This window comes from Schistocerca serialis, chromosome 12 (assembly GCF_023864345.2).
Source record: "Schistocerca serialis cubense isolate TAMUIC-IGC-003099 chromosome 12, iqSchSeri2.2, whole genome shotgun sequence".
NCBI lineage: Eukaryota > Metazoa > Arthropoda > Insecta > Orthoptera > Acrididae > Schistocerca > Schistocerca serialis.
In genome coordinates this window covers 12,850,233-12,869,368 of record NC_064649.1, presented here as the reverse complement: position 1 = coordinate 12,869,368, position 19,136 = coordinate 12,850,233, and the positions used below count along the sequence as shown (strand labels likewise).

General features: G+C 40.9%; 1 protein-coding gene across 1 annotated transcript in view; it reads left to right on the top strand.

Moving 5' to 3' along the window:
- LOC126428148 (tenascin-X-like) overlaps nt 1–4,702 on the top strand; it is a 105,707-nt gene extending 101,005 nt beyond the window's left edge. Inside the window, exon 10 of the mRNA XM_050090058.1 lies at nt 4,380–4,702. Within this exon, the coding sequence (XP_049946015.1) occupies nt 4,380–4,548 (169 nt within the window). The 3' untranslated portion in view covers nt 4,549–4,702. The remainder of the gene's footprint in view (nt 1–4,379) is intronic.
- Nucleotides 4,703–19,136: the final 14,434 nt, after the last annotated feature.

Genomic DNA, 19,136 nt, shown 5'->3' with positions numbered 1-19,136 from the left:
GGCATATAGACTGAATCTGAGCCCATTGAGTCATTTACTTCAGCTTTTGCAGGAGACACTAAACAACTATTGCATAATCTTTGTGGTCTCTTGAGGAGCTTCCAAGATGTCCGTCCTCAGCCATCCCACTCTGCCAAGTGTGACTCCACCCTCTCCACATCAAACTTGGGCCATCTGTGCGCTATGTCTTTCACACTTCCCCATTATCGCATTTGATAACACTTCACATGTTTACATCATCCTTCCCAGATGTCGGCATGTCATAATAGATTATGAAAAGTTTTATTCTAGTTTTAATGGTCAGAAAAAAATAAAATTTTCTACTGCACTATTTTTTTTCCTTCCATTCCCACCCAAGTCATCCAGCCACTACTTGGCGGGATCTTTTAAAATTGTGCAGCCAGGAAGGCCACTTATGCAGAATGTTGTAGGACCTGTGTGTCATGCACTGACTGCATTTCTCTCCATCTTCAAATTGTGTGGCACTTATGTCATAATTTGCATTCTGTTGCCCTGCTTAAGATGAGTACAAAATTGGCCTCCTGCATTTCTTCTTGCATTATGGCATCTTGCACATTTACATTATCTCAGTTACAAATCTACTTTTGTTGTTATGCATATAATGGTTACATCAACTGATTCAAATAATTGATCTTTTGTCTGGATGCATTAGAATGGTTATTCCCTTCACTTTACCGTGGAATTTAATGACGATAGAATGAAAGTATTTGTGATGATAAACCAACATTTATTCTGGAGAATAATTCACCTTCTTCTTAGAAAAATTTTATCCCAAAATGTACTCTTACATCCTTGCTCATATTTGTATTTAATGGAATTGAAAGGAGTGGCTGGGGGAAAGGGGGGGGGGGGAAATTGGTTAAAGATAGGGCAGTAGGGTACCCAGGAGAAGAGCTGGAGGTGGGGAGGGTTTTATAGAAGCTAGGCACAATATCTTACAAACTAAAACTCAAAGCTATTGAAATTGAAACTGTTAATTAATCACCAAACATATTAAGCTTACTACTTTGTACTAGGTACCTACCACCTACAATGAGAGAACAAAGTTTATATCTCAAGTCCCATAGCCATTCTTTTGCAACACACACCAGCTTTGGCTCTATGTATCATTGTATTTAGAGAAGCTATCTTCTGGACAAGGTGGTGAAAACACTCTGGATTCAGCAATAAAACAGTGAACATTGGTTTGTGGTTTACAGAGTGGCTGAGCTGACCATCTGATTTTCGTTTAACCGAAACATCTAAAACTGGCAGCCTTCCAGATCTGACAGAGCTTAGGAGAATCTTCCCCATAGTATAAAACTACACCAACCAGTCTGCACCTGTGGCGTGGTGTATGTTCCTAGCAGCTTTTCACCTGGATGACAGTATAATCTGGACACAATCATCTACTCGGTGTAATACGAAATGTTAATTGCCCGAGCAGGAAACATCGTAAACTCGATAGTGCTTTGTCCACTGTAGTCTGTAATGCTACAACTGGTCACCTTCAGCATCGATACAGATACAAAACAGGTCAAAAATAGGTGCTAAAAGTCATAAGTGATGTCATTGGGTCAACTCGGTAACATTTAGGCATCTACAGCAGTCGAGCCCCACGTTTGCCAATGTGTGCTGAACGGTGTTGTCTGCACCAGTGTTGTATGCTGTTGTCATATCTGCTACAGACCCTGCTTTATGGAGCATAACATTCTACGATGAGGACAGAACATCAAAAACTTTGCCACATACTCACAGTTTCACACTGCTTCAACTATTTTCCAGAGGTGCTCACAACAGTTGTATATGGACATCTGAGCAGGTTCGGTGTTTCAGAGATACTTGTTCCCAGGCATTAGGGCATAATAATCTGCCCTCTGTTAAAGTCGCTTATGCCAGTGTGTGACGAAGCAAGTAGGGATTTTTAAGGAATATAACACCAAATATAGTTTTGTGCTTAGTTTTACGTATGTTATTGATTTTCTAATTTATTTTGACTATTCCTAGTCAGTATCTTTCATTATAGGATGAAATCAGTAATTGTTTTGTAACTTAGTCTATTGTTGACGTATAAACAAATATAAATTCTGTACTAATTATAAACATTTGCAAGATGAAATGCTGGTAATCTTAAAGTATCTATTTGGCTCTATTCGAAAGCATGTTAGCAAAGACAGCCCTTATTTAATTCCAGAGTAATTAACGGTTTTGTCAAAAGTATTGTTTGTGTAACGATATTTGTTAATTTCATGATTTAAACAAATAATTTGGCCTAAACCTTGTAACAGAAGAAACTGTTAAAAAGAATTATTTTTTCTATGTATTCAGTTAATTTAATGAGTTAAGTTTTAATTGTAATTTCTTCAAAGTTAACTGTGAACAATGTGCAGTTTCAGCATCCATTATTGTGATGATATTAAGGGTCCAATTTTTGGTCACGAGACAGTCCACGACCGAGTTTCAGACAAGGAATCTGTATCGGGTAGAACGACAGCAATGTATCAGCTTAAGAGTGTAATAAGTGTGAAACGATTAGGCCTTGTGTTAAGACAGTGACAGTGTCTGCTCCATACATACTTTTCTATTCTTCAAGAACTGTGAACTTTGTTGTTAGGCTTTTACTACTCATAGATGTTCAACAGGAAATTATTGTAGCAGTACGTAGATGTTCACCTGCTAACTATTAATGAGGCTTACGGGAAGTTAAACAATAGTGCACTGGCCATATAAATGTGTATTATTGGGGAGTTGTGAAAAGTGAAAGTAAAATACTGCGAAACACAACTGTGCATCTGTCAGCTACATCATTTACAGTAGACAGTACTGCACATCCACTCCCTATTTTTTCAGCCAGTACGTCGACATGGAGGAAAACAGAGGAAGAAAGTAAAGTCGAGGCAAACTGCTACAAGTGGATTTCCTGATTTCTAGCCCAATTACCAGTAGTATGATTCCTGTTTCATATCAGCTCCACGTATATACAAAATGATCAATAAAGACCAAGACTGATTTTTTTTCACTGATGTTTGTCACTCCATTTCAGTGTTTACAAGATCTTTTTCATAGTGCTCCTCTCCTACTCCTATGCACTTTTTATAGCATCTCAGCAAGTCCCCGAGCACATAGTGCAGGCCATTCCTTGTCAGGTCCTTGAGAATCGCCTCATTTTTCTTGAGCATGATTCTGAGATCTCAAATTGAATGCCCTAAAGCTTTGCCTTTACTGATGAGAATAAATAAAAAAAATCAAGGTGCGAGATCTGAGCTACAGGGCAGATGTGACACACAGGTAAAGTTGAACTTGCCAGAAACAAACGACTTTGATTGCGATGTAGGACTGCGCATTGTCACGATGGTGAAGTGGTCACTCAGACTGAGAAAGATCTGGTAGTTTCCTCACAATCTGCTTCCCCAGATTAGCTGATGTGTAGCGTGCTGCTGTAACAGTAGTGTGAGGGAGGGTCAAAAAATGTGATCAACATCACCTTCCTGGCAGATGGAACAACTTTTGAATTTTTTTGTGTTGGAGAACCAGGTGATTTCCACACTGTGCTGACTCATTTTCATTCAGGGTCATAATGATGCAGCCTTGACTCATCTCTCGTGATGATAAATTCCAGAAATACATCCCCTCAATCAGCAAGAAGCCGCAGCACTTCACGGCTCATCTCTGTTCGCACAGGCTTCTGTTCGAGAGTCGACAGACGTGACACCCGACGGGCACAAACAGAGGTTGTATGGAGGCGACTGTGCGTAATTGTAAGAACACTGCCATATTAAATTCTTGACACTTCACTGAGGTTACGTAATGTTGTCTGCCAATCCTCACGGGCAATCACAGCAGCTGTGCTGATGTTAGAAGCTGAAACACCAGGCCCACTTTCCTTAACACAGACAAGTTGGCCTTATTTGAAGTCCTACACACTGTTGCATAAGGTGTGCATCTTTACCATACGCTTGCTGCAGCTTTTCGTAAGTTTCAGTGGTTTAAATGAACACAGCATCTTATCGTGCTGTATTACTGCTCTCGTATCACTTCCACTGTTCGGTATATGCGAAGAGCATCTACAAAATAGAGCATTACTACCAACCTACTGACATGAGAGTGCTGCTGCTTATGGGTATAATACATAAAAACCTGATCTCTTCAAATATTCATGGTGCAGATAGGAAACTATGGTGCAGATAGGAAGCTATCACAGAAGCTGCAGGGAAAGATCAGACCGTCTTTGAAGGGCTCTCTACTTTTCGTACTGTGTCACTTGCTGACGATGCTACTAGAAAGCATTCGGTCTTGTGGTGGGCAGTGGTCATAAAGTTCTGGTCTGTCAGCATCTTTGCTACATCAGACGTGTCCTAAAAACTTGCCCGGTGTTACAGGTACGTGAAGGACCCGATGGACCTGCGTGGGGCGCGCTGCATCGCCAACTGCCCCGGCGGCTGCATCAACGGCATCTGCTCCGGCCCGGGGCTCTGCCTGTGCAATGCGGGATTCGTCAAGGACAAGTCCGTCAAGGCGGGCAACAAGTGTGTGCCCCGCTCCGGCTAGATGCGGTGGAGCATCTAGCGTGTGGCGAGCACCACAGGCTGTGCATTTTGAAGTTGCCATTGATTGACTGATGCACAAGTAGCAGCACCAAAGTCTGAATATATGTTTCATCTGTATCAAGTATTCCTAAAATAAATAACATTCTTCAGCACAATGTACAAATTTATACTCTGCATTTAATCCCAAATGCCCCGCGTTACTTTTGTACTCAATTTCAAAAAAAGACCGCTCCTTCAACACCTTCCTCTTCTTGAATCCATACAAGGGGTAAGTCGTGGAGTTTTAATTATTACATCAAGAAATAGTAGTGTAATTAATTTTTTCTCTGTTTACAGGTACATATCTGCTAGTCCTGGTAAAACAGAAATCCCCATACCAATACCATAGTATGCTGCTAGAAGAGTGTCTGTTGCCAGAGTAGAACATAATGTGGTAATTTCAGTTCTGCATTTGAAGGAGACAAAGCGAGTAGGAATAATGCTTAATCGTGTGACACAGTGGTTAGGTAATGTAGACACCTTGTGTTGAAAGTCTCATTGCCTGATCCTAAAATCAATTAGATTCAATATTCCAGTGATCCAACTATCCGCCATCTTCAGGACAAAACTGCTATTGTTGAGTCCTGCTGAAACCTGATGCCAGGGCTACAAATTCTTGTCCCATACAGGCCTCCATAACGTACACAGCACATGCACCACTCGTCAGTTGCTGCCCTCAGAGACAGGACAGTTGTCTCCGCCCTGAGGGGAACACCGGTGGCAATGATATATCACACTCGGAGTATTTTCAAAAACTCAGACTGGCCGGACTGAAGAACGTTCTGTTTTGATGCAAGATAGCACAGGGTTCTATGTTCTACTAAGAGGAAATCCACTGTTTCTATGAATCAAATTGTCTACCAGCCTAATTGCCACACACCGAGCAACTGTTCTCCACTGGAAGAAGTCTGAGTGTAATTCTAAAGGTACAGGGCACAGTCCTAAAATTTTTCATCACTTAACTAAGAGTACTTCTACATTTACAGCTGTAGTTCAAAAACTACTGTAAAGTGCATACATCTACATCTACATGATTACTCTGCAATTCACATTTAAGTGCTTGGCAGAGGGTTCATCGAACCACAATCATACTATCTCCCTACCATTCCACTCCCAAACAGCGCACGGGAAAAACGAACACCTAAACCTTTCTGTTCGAGCTCTGATTTCTCTTATTTTATTTTGATGATCATTCCTACCTATGTAGGTTGGGCTCAACAAAATATTTTCGCATTCGGAAGAGAAAGTTGGCGACTGCAATTTCGTAAATAGATCTCGCCGCGACGAAAAACGTCTTTGCTTCCATCCCAACTCGCGTATCGTATCTGCCACACTCTCTCCCCTATTACGTGATAATACAGAACGAGCTGCCCTTTTTTTGCACCCTTTCGATGTCCTCTGTCAATCCCACCTGGTAAGGATCCCACACCGTGCAGCAATATTCTAACAGAGAACCAACGAGTGTAGTGTAAGCTGTCTCTTTAGTGGACTTGTTGCATCTTCTAAGTGTCCTGCCAATGAAACGCAACCTTTGGCTCGCCTTCCTCACAATATTATCTGTGTGGTCTTTCCAACTGAAGTTGTTCGTAATTTTAACACCTAGGTACTTAGTTGAATTGACAGCCTTGCGAATTGTACTATTTATCGAGTAATCGAATTCCAACGGATTTCTTTTGGAACTTGTGTGGATCACCTCACACTTTTCATTATTTAGCATCAACTGCCACCTGCCACACCATACAGCAATCTTTTCTAAATCGCTTTGCAACTGATACTGGTCTTCGGATGACCTTACTAGACAGTAAATTACAGCACCATCTGCGAACAATCTAAGAGAACTGCTCAGATTGTCACCCAGGTCATTTATATAGATCAGCAACAGCAGAGGTCCCAGGACACTTCCCTGGGGAACATTTGATATCACTTCAGTTTTACTCGATGATTTGCCGTCTATTACTACGAACTGCGACCTTCCTGACAGGAAATCACTAATCCAGTCGCACAACTGAGACGATACCCCATAGGCCCGCAGCTTGATTAGAAGTTGTTTGTGAGGAACGGTGTCAAAAGCTTTCCGGAAATCTAGAAATACGGAATCAACTTGAGATTCCCTGTCGGTAGCGGCCATTACTTTTCGCGAATAAAGAGCTAGCTGCGTTGCACAAGAACGATGTTTTCTGAAACCATGCTGATTACATATAAATAGATCGTTCCCTTCGAGGTGATTCATAATGTTTGAATACAGTATATGCTCCAAAACCCTATTGCAAACCGACGTCAATGATATAGGTCTGTAGTTTGATGGATTACTCCTACTACCCTTCTTAAACACTGGTGCGACCTGTGCAATTTTCCAATCTGTAGGTACAGATCGATCAGTGAGCGAGCGGTTGTATATGATTGCTAAGTAGGGAGCTATTGGATCAGCGTAATCTGAAAGGAACCTAATCAGTACACAATCTGGACCTGAAGACTTGCCCGTATCAAGCGATTTGAGTTGCTTCGCAACCCCTAAGGTATCTACTTCTAAGAAACTCATGCTAGCAGCTGTTCGTGTTTCAAATTCTGGTATATTCCATTCGTCTTCCCTGGTGAAGGAATTTCGGAAAACTGCGTTCAATAACAGTCGTCGGTAACAGTACCATCGGCACTGCGCAGCGAAGGTATTGACTGCGTCTTGCCGCTTGTGTACTTTACGTATGACCAGAATTTCTTCGGATTTTCTACCAAATTTTGAGACAATGTTTCGTTGTGGAACCTATTAAAGGCATCTCGCATTGAAGTCTGTGCCAAATAGCATAGCAGTGGGTACTTCCAAATGTACCAGTTATAAGGCTGTGATTCGCGCACTAGAGTGGGTACGTGCCTGCCACCAGTCCACTTCGACAGACGTAGACAGCAGTGTCGGATAGGACCACGAGTGAAAGTGGACCCGAGAGTTGGACGCTCTCTCTGCCATGCATTTCCTTGCAGTAGTTCAGAATTTTTCCCAGAAAGGCAAGCAGCCGATAGTGCTCCTGTACCAGCACTTGCCACGGAGACACCGAGTGACCTGCATCTCCGTTTAAATGAGATAATGTTTTTCTGAGTGTTAATTCCAATGCATTCTATATTAGAAGAAAGAAAGTCTGATGGCCTGCCATAACAGTGCTCTGGATGGTAAAGACAATACCTCTGAGTCAGTACCACATGCTTTGGCCAAACTGAGATTGCTGGCATCTGCAAGCCTTATTGATAGCTAGTGGCAGAGAGCTTCATGTATTCTTGAAACAGACCCAAGTTTTGCTATCAGTCCATATGCACCACCGAGCAGCTTCATTTTTGCAGGTTACAGCTTCCACCTTGTGGAATCCCTTGTATCAATGTTTACATCTTGCTGGACGTTACCACTCTTGCCACGCGTATTATTGAAGGGTGCACGTGTGCACCTGCACAAGACTGTCCTTCCAACGATTACCAGTCATTTCCTTCTCCATAGTAGCGAGAGTGTTTAATCGTACTGCCTTACTCAGATTATAATTATTATATAGTAAATTCATATGTTGCTTGTCCTTTTATCTGCCTGTTCCATTTGTGTCTCATTTATTTAATGGTATTATTGTGTAATGGTACTTTCACGGATAGTATGCCATTTCCCTTGCCACTGTAGTGAGTATTTAATTGTATTCTTTCTGTCATGTGTGATTGAGCTTAGAGCAAATTTACCCACGGTCACTTTGTCCACTTCCTCTTGTCTTATGAGTGCACGATAGTGTTCTGTTGACACGATACTGCATAGGCCCAGTCTGGTCACAAACTATGTACCGATGTATTTCTCCAAGTTACGTAGACCACCATGAGTGTGTTTGTAGGTTACAAATAGTTAGTGCACTGTCGATGGGCTTGTGTGCAATAAACAGTGTCCTCATGTCAAACTGCAAGCACCCAAAGTCCATCATTCACTACAACTTATTTAACTTATTTGCGGTTTGGAGTCTGCCCTCTCTAAGCCAAATACACACAGCCCCTCTGTAATCACTTGAACATTGATGAGTATTATTTTAAATTACATGGACACTTTTAGGCTAGTATTTAGTTTTGCTTTGTTATGTACACCAAATCCAGGTGCACGCGAACAGTGAACAGTGGTATGTGTGAGGATAGAAGTAATGTTGGTTTTTTTTTTTTTTACTCGCTTCAGCTATGAAAGTTAATCTTACTGGGTGAAAAAAAATGTAAATTGGTTACAAACTACAGAATGTACACACTCTACTCAACATGTAAACATCACTACAGATATTCGGATTTAGGTTATGACATGTTCGATATACTTGCCATCATTGGCAATGATGTGGTGCAGACAAATAGCAAAATTCTGCACAACTCGCCGAAGTGTCGGAACATTGATGCTGTCGATGGCCTCCTGAATGGCTGTTTGCAGCTGAGCAATGGTTTTGGGGTTAACGCTGTGCACTTTGTCTTTAATATACCCCACAAAAAGGAGTCGTGCGAGTTCAGATCCGAAGAATATGGCAGCCCATTGGGGCTCGTGCCAGTGGCCTCTGGGTACCCCGAAGCAGCATGTGGTCCCCGAAGTGCTCCTCCAGGACATCACTCTCCTGCTTTGATGGCATTGAGGTCCATCTTGCATGCACCACATTTTGTCGAAATCGTGGACACTTTCAATAATGGGGACAAAATCATATTCCAAAACCTTCACATACCATTTGGTAATCACCGTGCCGTCGAGGAATTCGCACCAATTATTCCGTGACTGGACACTGAACATCAAAGAGTCACCCGTTGAGGGTGAAGAGACTACTCAATTGTGAAATGAAACTTCCCAGTCCCCCCAAATTTTCCAATTTTGCGTATTGAGGGACCCATCCAAATGAGACTGGACTTCATCAGTAAACCAAACTATATTCACATCAAAGTCCTGTTTGTCAATTCGGTGGACGGTAGTGTTGGTGAAACACAACTGCTGTACTACGGCCCTGCAGCTTAAAGGTGGATGGGTTTGAATATTGTATGGGAAGAGATGCCGGTCTTCAACAATTTGTCACGATGTCTCGCAGTTGATTCCCACCTCTTGTGCAGCTCATGTGATCAATTTCCTGGGGTCAGTTTGTAACATAGTGCATGTCCTCTCAAAGTTTTCAGGCATTTTCATCCTTTTGGATGACCAACACTGTCATCATGAAAAATACCCATTCCCTCAATGTGGGAATCAAATTCTTGATTGTTACCACACTTGGACTGGTTGTCTTCAGCTTGAACTCGGTTGGGCTGTTGTTCCATGCACAGTGAGCCTTCACAAGTGCTATATGCTCAGGCACACTGTACCGTGACATTTTCAGATGCAAATGGCCATCAACAAGATGGCTGGTGTGCATATGCACACTAATTCCCACCATGTGTCACAGCCAACTGTGCAGTTTGAACATCGCAATGCAAACTATTCAGAAGTTATGACGCTTTTATTTCATATAGTTCAATAATTGTATGTAATCCTAATATATGTTACATAGTTGTGCCCAGTTCCAGTGGAGGAACAGAGCAATCATTTCTGTGTCCCATTATTTCATTCTGCAGACTCAGTCCTGTGTGTGCTAGCTTGTGGCACAATTGGAGTGAGATAGTAAGGAGTGTATTTCCCATGAGGCCTTCTGCCCTTTTCGCTAAAGTATGGAGTGTAAGAAGAAAGATTACCTGAGAGCCTTTGTGTGAGCTGTAATCTGTCTACATTTGTCTACACAATCTGTTGTGGAACAATACATAAGGGACTGTAGTATTTTCACAGAGTCTTCACTTAAAGGTGATTTATGGGATAGTTCGTATCTATCTTAAAGAATCTGCCAGTTCAGTTTTCTCATGATCTCTGTAAGACAAACAAATGAGCAAAGTGAAAAGAATATATAGGTGAATATGAAGGAAACAAACTAGAAGACAACAGGTGATGCCATACTGCGAGAAGAGTTGAGGAAAGTAATACCTAAGTCGAGACAAGGCTTCTGGAGTAGATGACTTTTCCACTGCATTGTTGATATCTTTGGGAGGACCAGTCACAGCAAGAATATTGTGCAAGGTGAAAGATAGCCAAATATCATCGGACATTCAAGAAGAATGTAATGAATCCAATTCCAAAGAAGACTTGTATTTACTTGTGTGAATATTACTGAACAATCAGTTGAACATATCATGGTTGCAAAACACTGCCAAATTATTTACAAAAGAATGGAAAGACTGATAGAAACTGACCTCAGAAAATTAAATCAGATTGACTTCCAGAAAAATGTAGGAACTACACTGCAATGCAGACCGTAAGTTTATAGCCTTTTTTAGATTTACAGAAAGTTGTTGACAATATTGACTCAAATGCCTTCTTTTAAATTCTGAAGATAACAAAGATAAAACCCAGGTGGTTGTACAAAAGACACACTACAGTTATAACGGTCAAAAGACTTTAAAGGGAAGCATAGTTGAGAAGGGAGTGAGACAGGGTTATAGCCTATCCCCACTGTTTTTCAGTCAGCGGACTGAACAAGCTGTGAGGAAGAAATTTGGAAAGGCAGTTACGGTTCATGGAGAAGAAGTAAAAACTTTGAAGTGTGCCAATGATATTGCAGTTCCATCAGAGATGACAAAGAACTTTGAAGGTCAGTTGAATGGAATGGACAGTGTCTTGAAACGAGATTAGAAGATGAGCATCAACGAAAGTAAAATAAGGGTAATGGAAAGTAGTCACATAAAATCAGATGATGCAAAGGGAATTAAGAGTAGGAAATCACACATTAAAAGTAGTACATTTTTACTATTTGGACAGTAAAATAACTGGAAATGGCAGAAGTAGAGAGGATATAAAATGTGGATGGGCAATAGCAAGAAAGAGCTTCTGAGGAAGAGAAATTTGTTAACACTGAACATAATTGAGGCACTGAGAACCACGACGACCTACAGCACACTGTCATCAATTTTGAGATTTCAGCATACATGCATGCCCCTGATATCTGCTGTTCTTATGCTGAACCAGCTTTACTTATGGATGTGGGCCCACACCGTATATACGAACATTCATGAAAAGCTGTCTCGCCCATTTCTCTGCTGTTCATTTCCATATGGCCTACAGCACAAAGCATAATTTTGTTGCTCTTCACTACTCAACTGTTATCTACGGATGGCAACATAGTTTAGTGTCTACACCATGTACATAGTAGTAATACTTCATAATCAGAGGTGTACCAGTAGTTTTATCTGAACCCCAAGCCACAGAATCAGCAGTGCATCACGCCACATTTACCCGCCAGAGCCCGCCTGCAGCTGACCATTTTTTTGTGTTGCCTGCACTGCAGGCGGTCAAGCTCAGCTGTACCGACAACAGTGTGTGTGTGTGAGCCGCAATGTGCCATTGAGGCCCGTGGCTTGTTCGGGTACCCGGCCGAGCCCAGGTATCGAGAGGGCTCGGTGCAGAAGAGAAACAGACAAGGCAAGAGTGACTGGCTACGTACAAGAGGATATGCTTTCTGAATCATCTGTCTTCCTTTGAGAATTGTGAAGATTTGATATGCTAGGAATAGTGTGTTCTTGATCCTTTGGAAAGGAAAATAGCTTGTAATGTAAAATAATGGAAGTAGCAATGTAAGGGGCAATACAATAATGGTTGGTTAGTTTGGGGGGAGGAGAGCAGACAGCGAGGTCTTCGGTCTCATCGGACTAGGAAAGGAAGGTGAAGGAAATCGGCCATGCCCTTTCAAAATAAACATCCTGGCATTTGCCTGAAGCAATTTAGGGAAATCACGGGAAACCTAAATCAAGATGGCTAGACGCGGGATAGAACCATTGTCCTCCCGAATGCGAGTCCAGTGCGCCACCTCACTCGGTACAGCAATGAACGTGGTACAAGTAACTTTGTTTATTTATATGAGTAGCCCAGATGCAAAAGCTGCTAACCGCATGATAAGAGAAATTGAGATAATCATGAAAAACTCGTCCCATCTGAACTATTAAAATTAAGACTTCATTTCTTTCCAAAAATTGAGTAAAAAACAAATTAATAGCTGACACCTGTGATTATGTTTTATTATACTTTAAAATCTTAAGTTAAATATTAACTTACTGGTTTTTGCACCCGATTCATGCAGTTCGCAGGTTTTGCAGATGTGTCGATCCAAATACAAAACAAAATCCACTACTTGGTGATATGTTAGGAATGACAGGAAGGTGGAATTTAATTATTGCGAATATAAACGGAATTTGTTTTATTTCAAAGAGAAGTTTGAAAATTCTATAAAATTGGCTTATAATAATACGAAGGTGGTATTATTTTGTCAAGAAAAACTTACTTACTTAATGCCAAAAAGAGAACAAATATGAATATTCAATATTAGGTCTTTTAAAAAATATTACACTGTCACATTTCTGACCTCACAAGATACTGTAGAAAATAAAATAAGCTCCAAATTGCAGCCTAGTAAAACATTGAGAAAATTTTAGAAAATAAATTGGCAGGAAGTTGCATCTTAGTTAAAACACTGAAAAAAAAAAAAATTCTAGAAAAATTAAATTAACTGAAAATTGCTTTTGTGACATCAAACTCAATACTGCCCATCAACTCAAAATCACTTCCGGCTTCTTCAGATGGTTCACAGTGGCAGGAGTGACTCTAGGAGTGCCTTCTTGCTTAGCATCTCAGTATAGAATATGAGTTTGTCATTGGTCACCCAGTCTTTACCAAAGTGGAGTTCCAAAAGCTTTTTGACAACTCCAAATTTGGCTTCTGAAAGTTTTAGACAAGCTGTGTCTGGTGTTGGCTCATTTCCTTTACTGAAATGTTTTCCTCTCTTCAGGATGCTCTTCCCATCTTCAGCTTCAAAGTTAAAGAAGGGCTCTCCATGAACTATACAAATCTTCTTGTTTTTGATTTTTGTGAACACAATTTTTTCTTTTGGCTTCTTGAGTCTGGAAATGCCAGTTACCAGTAACTTTCACTAATCCTTCGCCATATGTCCTAAGAATTAGTGTCAGTGTGGTATTCACTGCACAACATTTCTTTCATAATACTTTTCATCTTCTTACCATCCTGTTTTGGAAACATTTCTTTTCCACTGATCAGGATGCCTCTTCCTTCTCTGGGAGGGACCGTCATAGTCTTGTTCTGGTCATTTGCAACTACAACAATGGCTTCAATTTCTTGAAGAGTTACTACTATTTCAGTTACTCCCACTTTTTATACCATTTTCTGCTTTTAAACCATTGAAATTTCCTTCAAACACTAACGCAAATACGCCAGCAAACATTCTGCTGATTAGTTGAATTGTGCTTACCAGCATATATTTTGACAATACCTCGGTAGTGAGAGCTTCATTGTTGCATACACATTTGCTGCTGTACAGCCAGCCTATCTCTGAATAAGAAAGCTATCTTTCCAATTTGTAACAAACTGAAAGGTAACTTTGAATGTCTAGGCTGGTAAGTCTGATGTCAGTTGGCATGCTTTGCATCCGGACATGGGACATTGACCGCCGTGCCTGTTGACCTTGGTGGGTTTTGCAAATGTCGGATTAGCGGGCTTTGCAGCTGGAGACAATGTGCAGCTAGCAGCTTTTTGAAACTGACCACAATTTTCTACAGCCAATTTCAACAATTTACAGCGTGTTTTGCACCATGAAACCTATTTCATTGTGTGGGCAAGGAAAAAATCTATACAGAAGTGTGCTCAACTAAAAATTGATAAAAAATACATTTAGCGTCTTTTGCATCTGGGCTACTCATATAATTCATTCTTCCATTTTTCTGCTTCTTTCTAAAGCCTTCACGTTCCTGAGATCTTTTATGAAATGTGACCTCAAACTTTGTAGCTACACTTTTATGACACTTTGGTCCACAGTTGGAATATTGTCCAGAAATGTTTCAACCAGCTCTTCATACAGCCTGTTTTTTATATTCTTGTTCATGTAATGTTCCTGAGTCATTTTGCACAAACAAGGACTTTTGCGCTACAATTTTATAAGAGTTTCGATGTGGTCAGAGGGCCACTTTGTCATCGTACTGGAAGCAACTAGAACTTGCTGACACATGAAAACCCCAGGAAAACTGATGAACTTTCTGCTCATGGCATGGCCTATTGAAGCAGAAATCTGCACGTGTATGCCCAGGTAGTGAGACTTAATCGGCTGTTACATGAACCAGAATCCATTGGAACATCTGCTCGAGTGTGGACAGTTAATGCAACCATATGCTTACAATTCAGCATGTTGTTGTTGTTGTCAGAAATACATAATGCACAGCGCCGCGCAGGATTAGCTGAGCGGTCTAAGGCATTGCAGTCATGGACTGTGCGGCTGGTCCCGGCGGAGGTTCGAGTCCTCCCTCGGGCCTGGGTGTATGTGTGTTTGTCCTTAGGATAATTTAGGTTAAGTAGTATGTAAGCTTAGGGATTGATGACCTTAGCAGTTACGTCCTATAGGATTTCACACACACATAATGCACAGCAAAGGTCCACCCAAAGTTAAAGGATCAGAAATGTGTTAAAGAGAAAAATGAATTTTCCCTGAAACTGAAATAGAGAACTTACATTGGTCTGATGAAATCAGGATATAGCATGGTACAGTAAAATTTTACACAGGTTGCAGATAGTCCAAATAAATCTGTAGTTTTTGCAGGGTGCACAGTAATAGGAGAAGGCTTTCAGGATCTTGCACAGACACTGCTAGTGCAAAAGACATCCTTCATCACCCATAAACAAGTTGCAGAGGAATACCCTGTGACTATGGTCCCCCAAAGGTAGCAGGATACGGAATGTGGAGTGTTTGCATGTACAATTGATGTGGACAGACACGTACACTAAATCAGATTATTTTACTTTTACTACACATTCAATCTCTCAAGAGTTGCAATAGAAAAATCAGGCCACGTTTGTCGCAGAATTTCTGTCTGATATGGAGAAAAGTGCTACAGATATACAGCAAGAAACTGAAAGTAAGATGAGCAAGTTAGGAATATGTATGAGCCTTCTGTTGAGGGTTATGTTCTTTACCGATCAGTGGGCAAATGTGAAAAAGGCTCTTCTGAACTATTGTCACTTTCCACGCAACAACCAATTCCGTAGCACTCTTTTATGTGACATCCTCGAGGATAAATGGTTGTGGGAATATTGTATTCATGTTTGCACATAATTGGAAGCAACGAGAAATGTCGTAACTTATTTAGAAAGGAGCGGCTGTGTGAAAGATTCATGGTTGCATCTTACTGTAAAGCAGCACATAGAGACTTGTTGGAATATTTTGTTTGTCGTGCTAAAATCCATGTTTATGCAGTCGTGAACAAATACCTGAAGTTTCATGTGAATTTGAGAAAATGCACTTGTTTGGAAACTGGAATTACCAGGTCACAGAGAAATCAATTCAATTTCTCAAAATATTTCACGAGGCTACCGAGGCAACGGAAGCTGACAATGGTCCGACGGGTGCTGCAGCTGCTTGTCCTGTCAGTGTACCACGTACAGGAACACAGTGCTGAGAATTTGGCAGACGGTGTTGTAAGCATTCTCGTATATGTAAAGTGATGCATTTCTCAACAAATAATGTTTAAATATTTGGTTAAATGTTTCTAACTCCAAAAATTGGATAAGAGATCGTATTTGAAGAAGACTGTGTGCCTCAGTACTGTCAAACATTTACAAGAAATTTCAGGACCGAAAGCTCGCATTCAGAATTTCTTAAGTGAAAAATGAAAATAAAGCCAGTGCATTTGCTAGCATTCTGTCTAGTATTGCAGGTGTGTCCTCCGAAGCAACTCTCAATAAGTGTGTGAGGAAGTCTATACTGCAGCAAGTTCCAGATGTGCTGCTCTTCAAGGTAAATAAAATATTACATATTTTTGCTAGTTAAGTATTGACGTCCTCAAGGGTTGATAGTATATTAGTGAAAAGATATAAATTCTGGTGAACAGTGTACCAAATCTGTCAGCAGCTATGTGGTGTAACACATCCTCTGTGGTGGTACGTTGCATTATTTGCAAAATGTTGTGCAGAGTATAAAGCCTCAACATCGAGGCTTTCAAAATGTGCAAAGAGAGTCTTTCCATTGTGGGCGGAAGAGGAATGGGAAATCCAGATGGACAGTCCCTCTGGAGTAGTGAAAATCGAGAGCAATAACTTAGAGAGACTTTCTCAAGTGGCACAAGAAGTTCTGTGTAGACTTTCTTCTCGTGCCTCTAGTGAGAGGATATTTAATAGCACTGGGCTTGTCATTACTGATAAATGTTGATAATTACTATTAAAAACAGTCTTGATCACGATTTATTTAACAAGGTGACCGGTTTCGACCACTACTGCGGTCATCTTCAGACCATTGAGTAGGAACCCCTTTCTGTTGGAGAATCACAATGACAATGGTCCGACGGGTGCTGCAGCTGCTTGAGTTGTGATTCTCCAACAGAAAGGGGTTCCTACTCAATGGTCTGAAGATGACCGCAGTAGTGGTCGAAACTGGTCACCTTGTTAAATAAATCGTGATCAAGACTGTTTTTAATAGTAATTATTTACAAGACATTGATCACTGCTGTTCCCATAATGCATTCAAAAAAAAAAAAAATGATAAATGTTGATTTAATGATTACAAGCAACGGAGAAGATTTAGGGATATTACAGCTGTGAGGTGGTTTTTGTGTAAGACTGTAGGAAAATAATGTGCAAAGGTAAAAACTGCTTGCAAATGGGCCAGAGAGATTTTTTTTGCACCCAGCTGGCCAGACTGCAGCTCTGCTCGGCCGCCACTGAACTCAGCCCGGCAGGCCTGCGTGTGCCTCTTGATTAATATTTCGTAACATAAAGTGGGTACATTACTTTTTCAAAGGAAATGTAGGATGTTGAGGCTTGGTTAAAAGCAAATCAGGCCTAATGAGGTTGGTGATTTGTCAACAAATCTGATTTTTCAGAAACATCTATTTTTCTCAAAACTTTGTGCTTTGGGCCCTTATCATTCTCAGAGTCTCAAATTTCAACTATTAGGGAGCTTTTTCTGGAGGTATTCATCTGGAATATAGCCTTGTATGGAAGTAGAAGGTGGATGATAAGCAGTTCAGACAAGAGGAGAATAGAAACTTCTGAAATGTGGTGCTGTAGAAGAACGCTGAAGATTAGATTGGTAGATCACGTAACTATTGAGGAGGTATCGAACAGGATTGGGGAGACAAGAAATTTGTGACACAACTCGAGTATGAGGAGGACACATTCTGAGTCATCAAGAAACCATCAATTAAGTAATGGCAAGAAGAGAAGGGCGGTGAGTGAGGAGGTGATCAAAGTTTGATTACAGTAAGGAGGTTAAAATTACTGTAGCTTGCAGCAGTTATTGGGAAGTGAAAAGGTTTAAAGAGGAGTGAGCAGTGTAGTGAGTTGCAGCAAACCCGTCTTTGGACTTAAAACCACAACATATGGCATTTATTTATGTTGAGGGATTATACCCAGTCTAGTCCCAAAGATTTTATACTCTGCAGATTTTCCTACATTTCACTACAATCCACTGGCAGTTCAAAAGGTCATCAGCAGGCATATTAACATGTCTGACATTGTACACCACATGTCACATATGTAAAATTAACAGTAACCTTCCTAAACACTCATTTAAGGTATACTAGAAGTTCGTATTTGCCAATATTGCTCTGAAGTGAATGATATGCTGAATGTTATCTGCTAGTAAGTTCTGAATCCAATCACAAAGCTTGTCTGATATTCCATATACTCTTACCAGTTTTTAGCACCATTCTCAGAAACACAACTACAACAAACACTTTAACAGTCTGCAGCTGTCAGCACCTCCATCACAAGGATGTTGCTGGACACTTCATTGATTCGGGGATCCAATGTCACACTTGCCTGTGAAACACTCTAACTTTCTCTAATGATAAGTGTACATGGTAATGGGTAATAACGGTAAAAAATTTAATAGTACTCTACTTCCATAATTTTAACTTAGCCTCAGGCAGTGGGTGAGCAGTTGTATAAACTACTCCACAGTATTTGTGGCCGGCTTCCGAGCTATTACGCTGAGCTAGGGATGCCACGACGGTATTGCCGAGTGACAGATGCCAACTGTCTGCCACAAACACACCAGTGGGAGGACCGCGTGCCGTTACATGAAGTACAGAAGAGGGTCGGTGAGGTAGCGGCTGCGACAGTGGATAGCTCTCTTGCCTGCCAACTTCCTTACCCTCTGGATGTCTCCACAAAATTCCAATTGAGGGTGAAATGTTCTTTCTGTATCACATGCAATTCACTCCGTAGCCGTAGTCAGTTTTCGTGAATATTGTACCCCTTATGATAGTTCTTTGGAATAAAACCCATTTTTCCCCGGATCCTGTCATTTCTCATTTTATGTGTAGGAAAACCACCCCGGATACTCACCTGAGCTCCTATACCATCCTGACAAGTACAGTAGCAATTAACTTGGGCAGTAAAGGTAAAACTCATCAAATAGTCGAAGTGCCGAATACCGATAGCTACACAAACGAGACCGAGATCGAATAAAATCTTACCAGTTTTTGAGCCACACCGGTTAAAATACTCCTCAA